Source organism: Phoenix dactylifera, chromosome 14 (genome assembly GCF_051530095.1).
Source record: "Phoenix dactylifera cultivar Ajwa chromosome 14, Ajwa_hap1_PhDact_Kaust_v1.1, whole genome shotgun sequence".
Taxonomy (NCBI): Eukaryota; Viridiplantae; Streptophyta; class Magnoliopsida; order Arecales; family Arecaceae; genus Phoenix; species Phoenix dactylifera.
This window is the reverse complement of record NC_143203.1, coordinates 24,467,708-24,479,401: the sequence shown is the minus strand read 5'-3', so window position 1 is coordinate 24,479,401 and position 11,694 is coordinate 24,467,708. Positions and strand designations below refer to the sequence as shown.

The 11,694-nt window shown below is 39.3% G+C and overlaps 1 protein-coding gene across 4 annotated transcripts; it reads right to left on the bottom strand.

The window, feature by feature from the left end:
• Nucleotides 1–266: 266 nt before the first annotated feature.
• LOC103705907 (putative serine/threonine-protein kinase PBL8) lies at nt 267–11,206 on the bottom strand. 4 transcript variants are annotated; one of them, XM_039132363.3, is made up of 9 exons: nt 10,902–11,163; nt 10,712–10,801; nt 9,433–9,767; nt 8,192–8,327; nt 3,533–3,669; nt 3,279–3,402; nt 2,561–3,014; nt 2,180–2,217; nt 267–635 (listed from the first exon to the last, which is right to left on the bottom strand). In XM_039132363.3, exons 2-8 carry the CDS (start codon nt 10,764–10,766, stop codon nt 2,208–2,210), a joined length of 1,251 nt encoding a protein of 416 aa, XP_038988291.1. In that variant the 5' UTR covers nt 10,767–10,801; nt 10,902–11,163; the 3' UTR covers nt 267–635; nt 2,180–2,207. The 4 variants fall into 4 exon arrangements, with proteins under 4 accessions (XP_038988291.1, XP_038988290.2, XP_088566527.1 ...); XM_039132362.3 differs by lacking the exon at nt 2,180–2,217 and having other exon boundaries at nt 10,902–11,164; XM_088710401.2 differs by lacking the exon at nt 267–635 and having other exon boundaries at nt 1,924–2,217; nt 10,902–11,204.
• Between the last annotated feature and the right edge of the window lie 488 nt (nt 11,207–11,694).

Genomic DNA, 11,694 nt, shown 5'->3' with positions numbered 1-11,694 from the left:
CAGACCCCGGAACCAGATAATATCTAGTAGAGAAGCCCCGTGTTCTCTCCTCATGCAGCTCCATGTGGCAGCACGCTCAATGGCCACATATCCTGCGCACGCAGGTCGTGTCAACCACAAACAGTGGATAAGGTTCCAGTGGCCTTCTTTAAGATGTTGCAGAACCCTTATTTGGTTTTGGGAACAGGTAAAGTGCCTTTTCAAACGTGGCTCTCTCTTTGCATGAGAAACTTGAAATTTGCCAGAACTATCAGAACAATTCGCAGTTGAAATCAAGTGATCTAGTTTTCTTCTGTTTTCTAAGAACATAGGTAAGCTACTTCATATTAAAGATAATCATTGCATCCATTACCGAAAGAGGGGTGATCATCATATCCTATTTCACACTTTCACTGTGAATTACCAAAGACAAGGCCTCGGAAAGAGTCTGGCACTGAGTCCAATCCAATTAGCTTCGCGAGACTCCAATCCCTGTACAGTGCACCAGAAAAGCCTTTAAACACTGCAAGGCAACGGTAACTTTGAAATCCCGGAGCATCTCAACTTCGATTAACAGCCACCAGAGCTAACCATAGCAATTGCCAAGATAAATTACATGTTCCCAGACCTTCATATGTTTCTTCTCAGGGTTCCACCTACAGCAACCAGAGTCCGAGCCTCGTCACTTGTATCCAGCAAGCAGCAGAAGCCATAACCAATGATATTCTAGATCCTAGATAATGGCCTTCCATATTAAGCACCAAGACTTTAGTCATTGGCAATGGAGATGCAGATGAAGGTAGATAAAAAAACATTAAAGAGGCTTACGTGATTTCTGGAATGTTTCCACTTGTTTCAATCTTTTGCCGGCCAGAGTTCCAAAACAGGGTACGTGTAGAAAAAGTCACACATATTTGGGTACAGCTTGAGATAGATGATGAATGATCATATCATGGGATGTGAAGAAATTCCTTCCAAGGGTTTATGAATGCAATGGATTCTTCTGATCAATTGATCAGCAAGATATTGGAGCGTTTGGCAACTAATAGGCATTGGTACGTCAGTAATCAGTGTGCTGAAAAGAACAACCAAGTCTGAAAAAGATTTTTCATCCATGTGCCCCCCGTCAGCTTAATGTTCATCCAGGTAACAACATTAAACCTCGACACCGCGAAGGCTTGGAAATGAAAAGGTTATGTGTCACTTGTTCGATGCAGATGATTGCCAAGAAATGTTCACAGCAACATAGAAGAACGTGTTAAAATAGATTAAGCAATGGAGACAAGGAATGCTCGTGGCAGACATAGAGGAATGTGTTGAAATAGAATTAGCAATGGAGGTTCATCATGCAATCCCAGACCATGATATGTCAAGAATAGGCTTATTTTCTGTTTACTGCAGCAAAAGTCAAGGAACCAAAGGAAGAGGATCCTAACTGAAAGAAATGGAATGCTGTTTTCATGAAGAAAGCAGTGGACTGGTTAGCCTTGACAGAATGTCTGGAGCAGGGTTGGTATAAGTATATAATTCGCATACACTGGAGAAAAATATTGGTGATGTGTGATCAGTGGATTTCAGAAATACTGACACTAACCTTGCCTTACAAACATGAAGGCATGAAATATATGATGCTCTACAAGCTAAAGATGTAAAAGGCGAATGAATTGCAGGAAGAAAAATAATTCTACAAGATATTGCAAATAAAAATTTGCCACATTGCCACACAAGAATAGGATGGGTAACTACGGAAGCAGGGTTAAATAAAGAGGGACAGCTATCTGGGAGCAGGATGGCTATATGAAGATTCTATATTAAGGTAATCAAGTTCATCTAGAAACCAACATAAAGGAGGCGGCTTGCAGTAACTCATACGAGGAAAATGTGCTACCAATCAGATGCTAATTTCCTAACATGCAAGTTAACTAAGGATAAAAATCACTGAAATTAAGAGTACCTCGGGTAAGGGCATTTAACATTTTGCCATTTTCCCAGTAGTAGTTGAAAATTCAAGTCAGCTAATAGAAGTCTTAACTAGAAGAGCAAACAATTCCTGTTTAGTTTATGTCTGGATTAATAATCTAGAAACAAGCATAGGTTTTGAAATAAGAAAGTTGCTAGACAGGACTGTAATTCACACAGAAGGGGGGAGAGAGAGAGAGAGAAGAAATGAATTAAGGGAATCAAATGCAACTCCACTGACCTTATCAGTCTTTCTCCACACCCTGCTTTTAACATGTCCTGGCAAGTAAACAACTAGTCAATAGCTGAGTTATCTATAGTTTATTCTATTAAAGACTGCCGACATGATTTCCTTATAGATCAATCAATTTCAGCTCTTTGCAGTTCAACTAGTTTTGATTAGTAAAATAAAACCCAGCCCATTTGGCAAGGGTTGCCTCAGTTCAGATTACATAAACACCCCAGTGAAAATAAAATACCTCACAAACAGCAACACTGCGAGGATCACATTTACATCACAAGCATAGCAGAGAAGAAGCAAAAAGCCCACAAATACAAGCACAACTAGATTCTCAATATACAATAAGTCAACCTATTCCAGAGAGGAAAATGAAGGACTCACCTCACCCTGCAAGCTGCCACAGGACTTGGGGAACATTTCGGGCCAGGACTTGCTCTACATCCAACAACATTCCCCGTGAACCTGCGGTGCATCCGGTAGTCAGGCAGCCTGTTGCTCAGTAGGGCATGACCCGAGCTCTCACTCCCATTGCTGCTCTGAAGGGGCTCAAGCGTCTCCACAACATCGCTCATAAGGGGCCTTGCTTTTGGGTTTTGGCTCAAGCAGTAGTATGCCAGGCTGCAGGCCTTCTGTGCAGCTCGCACTGAATACTGACCCTCCAACCTGGGATCAATGATCTGCAGCATCTTCCTCTTGTCATTAAGCTTGGGGCGAGCCCAGTCAACCAAGCTCTGCTCCTTGCTGGGGCGAGTTTTGTCCACAGACCGGCGTCCTGTTAAGAGCTCAAGAAGGACAACCCCGAAGCTGTAGACATCACTCCTAGCTGTCAAGTGACCTGCTCATAGAATAAAATATGATTCAAAATGAACTCACAGCAATTAATTAGAGAAGCAAATGAATGGATGTTGCATTCCATTCTTAACAATGAAGGGAAGCGGAAGAAGGCACATAGGTTTTGATAGATTCTACCTATCATGTTGCTCAAAAAAGATCTCATGATCATCATACAAGATTAATCAAAGGAATCTCCAAAATTTTATACTAAAAGAACAAATAAACGGACACATGGAAAAAATTCCAAGTTGTGGAGAGGCAATACCGGTCATTACATATTCAGGAGCAGCATATCCATAGGTTCCCATTACCCGTGTTGACACATGGGTCTCATCACCCTGCGGTCCAGCTTTTGCAAGGCCAAAATCAGAAAGTTTTGCTGTATAATCCTGTGAAGACATGCAGGAAAAGCAGAAGCAAACCATGTCAAGAGGATTTATTATTTTGAGTAGTACATATGATGTAAAATCTATAAATAATAAGGAAAAAGAAGGGCAAAAAAAAGGAATGCCACTTAACAGAGTCCAACAAAATATTTGATGTCTTAAAATCTCGGTAGATTACAGGCCTTTCTGCGTTGTGAAGGAAAGCAAGCCCTTTAGCAGCCCCAAGTGCAATTGACATTCTCGTCGCCCAAGATAATGGAGCAGCTGTCTCTATACACATCAAGCAAGAAAAAACAGGTTCAGATAACAGTTTCTCATGAGCATAGCAATAGAGGATGTAGTTGTCATACAGAACATAGACCAAAAGAAGAAAGTTGGTGCAACTTCTTGTGGTAAAAAACTCATATTAATTGTCAAAATGCAGTTGGCAACGCATCAATGCAAATCAATCTACAAACATATGATTAGAGCTGCAAGCAAGATAAATAAAGAATCTTTAAATGACAGAGAACTTGACTAAGTAGAAGTTTTCATGAAGCCCTCTGCACAAACTCATGAAATGATAGATCATGAAAAATTAATGGATTGGACAGAAAGAAATGAGTTGTTAAACAGAACCCAAAGGAAAGAAACACACTGGTAATGTACATTTCCCATCATAGCCTTGATTTGTAAAGTACGGAATTTTTTAGAAAAAAATTTAGAGACATAAAACAGGCTATCCACCTTAGATCATTTTCTTTTTATTTCTTTTAAATCATTGCATTTGCTTAATACAAAAAGAAGTTGTACAGCATAGAAGACCGTATTGTTCTTTGTATGGGTCCCCTTTCTCTATAACCTGCCAAAATACTTCTTTCAGCATTCCAATTTATGAATCCTCTATAAAAGAAAATGGATTAGTCGCACCAGATTATTTTTTACCCTGAATTTTTTAATTTAAAAGTAGTTACATTAATTAAGAACCAGCAATTCTAACATCAACTAGAATCAAACCCCACAGAATCTAGTTGCTCATTTGAACAGGGAAAAACTCACTCCTCTATTATCTCTCTCAAAGCTTAAATTTGTCAGTGTCAAGTTTAATCATCTTCCTGTTTGGAAGAACAGGGAAAAACACACACAGAACAAAATTGGCAGGCTAGATGCCATTTACAGCTTATAACTGCCATAAACTTCATTTGTTGATCAGCAACCAACCAACTCCTCTTACACCTTTTGCCTATATCAACAGTCACAATTTAGTCACCAAAGCAGCTAATGCAGATAAGCAGAGAACTTGGAATCAATGTGACGAATATAGTATCATAGTAACATTTTATCATGAATTTCATTTCATTATTACAACCAAACATGCCATGGGGGTTAAAAGTTTGACCCTCTTCATCATCAAAAAGATTCACTAGGCTATATTCTGCCCACACAATTTACTTAAAAGCAGCCCCATTTGAGCATTTTTCTCCATCATTTTGTATAAAAATCAATTTCTTAACACAACTTCAAGCATTTGGTAACTGTTAATTGATTGGATTAGTGGTTCATGGACCCATAACGTGTTAGTCTGGAATTGTCTGGTTTTTTAAGCATATTATTCGGGTTTTTCAACAATTATCATGTCTTTGTGCTCATCTTGAATCAGATTTTACCATTACTTAGCTTTCTAAAACTGGTTTTGGCCTTGAATGTTTTCCCTTGCTTGAAACAGTCAAAAGCTCATTCTAATTTGTCAGCAAAGAATATCATGTTGGGCCTGTGTATCATCTTCCATTTCTTTATTGTCAGAAGACACCTAATTTTAGTCCTAGAATGTAAACAACCTGTTTCGATAACCAAAAATACAAATGTATCACACTAAACTAGAGAATATTAAACCTGTGTAGTAGAAATTCTAAAAGAGTGTTTGGACAAAGATCTTGGAGTGTAGAAAAACATGGAGCATAGCCCCAAGACTCTGTAATTACATAGTACTTTTAACATCTACAAGCAGCTATGTAATTCCATCCAAAGATGGCCAAGTGCTCCCCCCTCCCCCATTGCATTCTAATATCCCATTGCCTTATTCCCTTCCTTCTTGCCAATCAATTGATGGCAATCCAGCATCCACCAGCATTGGCACTGGTACAGGCAATGGCAACAAGAACACTGGCAATGAATATGGAAGGCCAATAATGGTGAAGACAAGGGGGATGGCAGTGGTGACCAAACTCCAGTAGAGATGGCAATGCCAACCTACCATGATCAGCCCCAACAAACACTGCTGCCCCACTATTGTCGAGCCCCCACCTCCCTTCATGACTCCCACGAACCCCAAACACCACCACTACACCATTATGGCGGACATTCACCTCCCTTCTCGACTTTGATAGAACCAAAGCACCACCATTACCCTAACTGCCAATCCCCACCTACCTACCCTAACTCTAGTCATCTTCGACTATTGTCGCCGCCCCCACCATGGCTGAAACCCCAAACCCCTTCTCAACTCCAACTAACCCAACCCCAACCTTCACTCCAACACTTACATCATCACCTTCACCATCATCATCATCACCATCACCACCATCACACCACCAATTCTATGGCATCTACCATCACCATCATTATCCCCACCTTCACCATGACCACCACTAAACCATCACCACAACCACTACAACAACCATCACCACTATTACCACCAATTCCACTGTCACATCAACATCATAACCTCCACCATCACCACCACTACCAAATCCACCATCCTTACCACCACAGCATCACATCCACCTTTACCTCCATCATCATCCCCACCATCACTACTAGATAATACTTGAACATGGAGAGAGATAAAGGAAGTGGTTGTGGTAATGGTAGCGGAGTGAGGTTTGAGGACTAGGGGTGGTTCAAGTGAGGGAATATGGTGGGGAATGCTAATTACACGGATAGAAAATTTTCTTGAGAAAAAAATAGATCGTATCCAAATAGTATAGATATCTCCATAAAGCTCGCGGTTGGTTCCAATGAATTTACCAATTACTACCTCACTTGTGCCCCCTTGGTTACTTTCTACATGCCTAGTCCTTGTGCAGCCTTAGGACTTTCAAAACCATTCCCATGAGAAGTCATTTCTTGCAATTCTGACCTTTCTAAGAGGTTTTATTCTTCTTTTAACATCTTTAAGGGCCTGTTTGGATGTCTTCCAGCAGGTTCTTTCTTTTCAGAAACATGATCGGAATGATGGGGAAAGAGCTAGTGGCTGCTGCAGTTGCTAAATAACCCGTGTTTTCGGGATAACTAATTACTTCTACGATATGATTTATCTAATCCCTAAAAAATTAAAATTAGTTACTCCTCCAGCCTCCCCAATCAACATAGACTACCCTGTTGCTATCATAATTTCAAAGGCGATGTCCTGCTAGAAAATCTACCAACATTCAAACAGGGCCTAGGTATTCCCATGCATGTTATTAGTACCATCTCCTTCTTACAAACACTCGTCAAACTTTATGTTTAATTCTTCTACAACCTCCTCCATAGAATCTTTTCAACCCGTTAATGGGAATCTCCCTTACCTACCCGACTTTATTGCTTAATCTGGTCCCTTGACACATCTCAAAATCACCTTAGCTTACACATTTGTTCTTATAGTTATATTTGATTTTTAGGTTGATTTTCTCAACTGTTATCAGCTTGTTCTTCATCACTTTATTGAAGTTCTCTGCTGTTACACCATTTTATATACTGGCCAACTTCATTATCTGATTTATGATCAGTATAATGGTACCATTTTCATATACACGCATGATTGATGGTGTCAGATCCTCGCTCTTGGAATTTGGCAAGAAAGTTATCATGTTCATATGCATGCCACCATCCAAAATGCAAACGTCTGGATCAATTGGCAATATTTTTTTCTTCTCTTTTTTCCTTTCCTCTGAGGTTACAGGATCTGAAATTGAGTAATTAGGGAGAGAGGGCAAAGATCAACAGGATCTATGATATGTGACTGTAGAAGAAAAGGGTTAGCAGATAATGTTAAATAACAGATTTCATGATTTGATTAAAGACAGGCAGTGCAGCACAAGAAACCATCTTAGAATAGTTTCATGAGGAGATCAGGTCTCAGTTTAATCATCTAACGGCACAGCCAGCTACCTAATAAAGTTAATAAGCCTAAAGCAAAGTCAACTGCAAGCTCCAACAGCACATGCATAAGCAAATGTAAGAGCACCCTCAAATGTAGTGATAAAGCACAAATTATACGTCCAATAATGAGTCAAAGCACAAACATTATTCAACAATATTGGTTCATCCATCTGATTAAGGAGTTCACTAAAAATTGGTGTTTTCCCCATCCTACAGAGCATTCAGAATAACTTCCACATTCAGCTTTCACAACTTTCTCCCTCTTTTTTTGTAGTATCCTCTCTTGTCACAAGGTAGTTTCTAAATGAAACCTATGAAGATAGTGTAAGGAGTATGGACAATTTGCAATATCCTCTCTTTCCACGTGAAACTTATGTAGATACTTTAAGGATTATGAATAAGTGCCATAAAATGCGGTAATTATTTAAGAGTATCCCAACTATCTGCAAGGATCTAGTTCTTTAAAGGCTTAATTTTCAAGATGGCTACATGCTTTTCCTTTTTCATGCATATATGTATCACCCATACAATTGAAACGAAAGTCACGGAGACATCATGAAGAAACAGCAAAGGTTTAAAAAAAATCAGGAAGAAACAACTGCATTTGTAAGTTTATCAAGCAACAAGATAAAAAAAACTTCTTTAAAAAGAAGAATGCAGAGGTATGTACTTCGAAATAAGTGATTCTCAAGGCTTCCCCGGAACATGAACTCATAGACAAGCAGCCTGTGATCATCCTCGCAGCAATACCCAATCAACTTCACTAGATTAGGATGCCTCAGCTGTCCTAAGAAATTAACCTCTGTCTGGTAAAACAAGGATAAAAGTCAAATACAAGAAACATCTCAGATGGCCAAATAATAGAGCTAGCTACCCTAATATTTGCATTAACCTTATTATCTTGCTTGTCCAAACAAGGCACTCCCTTTAGATGTGGCCAGGATAATCGAAAAAACTTAACTGGATTTCCTAATTCAAATGTTCACAAAGTCACTTCACTGGGCTCCATGGTTTAATGTACATCAGAAAAAGTAATGCCATGTTTAAAAAAGCAAGTGTGGCAAAAAGTTGAGGAATATTTATTTAATAAGAGAGATGAAAGGCTACATGGGCTATAATAATGGGCAGGTCTGGCTGGTAGCAGAAAGAAGAATCTCTTATAAGAGTATCTGGTTTGCAAGTACCTATCATACTATACGTACTGTGTCTGTACCAGTCAATACATATAATTATCTGGTAGAGGTTTATAGTAAACAAGAACACAGAAGAGCCAATGCATGCATATCATATATGAAAGTAACTTTTGATTCACCTTTTCTGAATAAGTTCCTCCCATTCATCGGAAGAAAAAACAGGACTAGCAGGCAAAATGATGGGCAGGTTTGTCATGGAAGCAGTAACCCATTATTATGCATTGGAGGGGAACTCCAGTTAATTTTAGCTGCCCATACACATCTATTGGTTGTTTAACATTATTTACATGCCTCAAAAATTGCACACGTGCAAATCATATGGTATCCGTAAAACTGCAACATTTCTTCTTTTTTTTTTTTGTTTTGATAAACAAAATCTTCATGCCGGCAAGCAATTAATTCAACATCTCTGCACTGAAATCTTGATTACATAACTTATGTTAAAGTAACAGGAATTAGTTAAAGGTTTGTGCACTCCTAAGTACTGAAGAGAAAACCATTTCCTTGCTCAATGACTTAAGCCACAGGCACGTCCACACATGCACATTAGATGTGGAGATGGAGCAAGTCAACTCATACAAACAAGTCAACTAGATGTACAGATAACTTATTTTCAGAGCCCATGTGATAATATTTCAAACCGAGATGAATTATAGAGACTTTGGAGACTTTATCTGAGCATAAAAGACAAACACTAGACAAAGAAAAGTCCACTTACAAGCCATTCTCTGTGCCCTTGATGACCATCTTTATTAAGGACCTTGACAGCAACAGGAAGGGATTTGAGGCCAACCCTCACGTTCTCATCTATGTATCCCTTGTAGACGGTCCCAAACCCTCCTTCACCAAGAACATAATCCGGACGGAAGCTCTTTGTGATTGTCTCAAGCTCAAACAATGTAAAGGAAATCACATTGGTGTATATTGCAATGTTCCTTGAATCTTCAAAATTCCGAGGAGTTGAAGGATCGCTTATATCCGAGAAAGTCCGGTTGTACTTTTTCTCAGGAAGCGCATTCTTAACAGGCAATTGGAACACCTGGAGCTGCTGGGCTGCAACAGAAAAAGCACAGGAAAAATATGGATAATCTTTAAAACAAAGCACAATTTCCCGGCGCTTAAGTTTTTTTTTTTAATTAAAAAAAAAGAAGCAGCCTGTGCAGTGAAAAAATGCTGAATTAGAACTTCAGATGGCCAAGAGAATTGGAGAATTCTGACAAGGATGTAAAATTAGACATATTACCCAACCACAACCATTTATCATAAAATAAAATCCAAATTTGAGAATGAACGAAACAACACGACCTTGTGCTATCGACCACAATCATAATGGAACCTGCTCATCAGAATAATTTAGAGAGAAATTTTGAGAGAGAGAGAGAAGGATCTGAAGACAGATGCATGAGAAGGATTCAGTTTTCAAAATAAAAAAGGGTTCTTATTCATGAAAATCAAATTTCAACAACTCTCTGCTGGTGTGATCCTTTGATTCAAGAAAGTAACATGAAGGAAAAAAAGGAAAAACAGCTGCAAACCCCACAGGCAGTTTCAAAAAAACAAAAAAAAGAAAAAAAAAATCAAATTTGACGAACTAAGAAAATCAAAGTTATCCCTTTCTTTACTACTTAGAATGAAACAAACAAAAATTAACAAAAAATAATAAAATTGACTGTCCTTCCATCTTGAAAAAGACGAAGAAGAGATCGAGGAAGAGGGACAGCAAAAACCAAAATAAAATTAAAATAATAACAGCACAAAAAATGCACCACTAGGAAAGACGGGCCAAAAAAATTCCAAAAACCCTAAATCCTTCAAAAAGGAACCAGCTTGAAGACCGATCCCACCCAAAAAACAGAACTTTTTAGAAATCCAGCAACGATAAAATTCCTTCACGATCAAAACGACAGAGAAAATCAACAATGGCCACAAAAAAAGGCCCGGCGAAAAATGAGGCTGACAAGAAAAAAGGCAAAAAAAAATGGGAACTTGGTGGATACCTTGGGCGTGAGCAGCGACGACGGCATTCTCCTCCCGCGTTCCGCAGTTGCCCATCCTTCACACCCTCTCTCATTCTTCGCTCCTTCGCTCTATACCAACCAAACCCCCACTTGATTCCAAGTCTCATACGGCTCCCAGACCAAGAGAGAGAAGAGGAAGAGGGAAGAAAGAAGAGGAAATGAGATTTACCTGAAGGAAAAGTGTTAAAGGTGAGGTTTTGTTCCTCTACCTCACCGTCTCTCTGAAAAATTTAAATTTTCTTGACCACGCTAATAGGAGTAGAGCAGCAGCGGGGACGACGGCGAACACCACCACCACCACCACCACCTCAACCGCTTCCCAAAAGATTCCCTTCTCGAGCGCTTTAAGTAAGGGAGAGGAATTCCCCTGTGAGCGCGAGCACGAGGGACAGAGGTGGGGAGTGAGAGAGATTATGTGAGAGACAGAGAGTAAAGGAGAGGAGCGCTTGGGAGTGGGGAGGAACATGTGATCACATTTACCAAACTAGCCTTACACTTTATTTCTATAAAAAGAAATAGTAAAAGCCATTCATTAATCAACTCGCAAAAATTTCGAAAATTTTCCTTTTAACTTTTTAAGTATTACACAAATAATTCAGATTTTCTAAGGAATTCTTTTTAGATTTTTTTTAATGTTTTATGTGAACTAATTAGTTTGGTGAAATTTCTAGATGTTGGAAGTGCGGAAATTTCTTTTATATTACTTTCCCAAAGCCATTTCACAAATTCATTGCGATGGTCTGGTGGCCCCAACCCCCGACAAAAAATAGGAGGTTGGATAGCAAAGGCTGTAAACCGTTGGATTCGGGTTAGATTCTACCAACAAGATCTACATCAAATCTTTAGCTCTGTCAGCCGAGCGAGTAAAGGCTGCGAAAAGGCCGTTGGGATATTCAAGGTGGGTTAAGAGGGTGTCTGAGCGGAACTTGAGCTCAACTTTTTAGGTAGGATTGGCTCCCAAG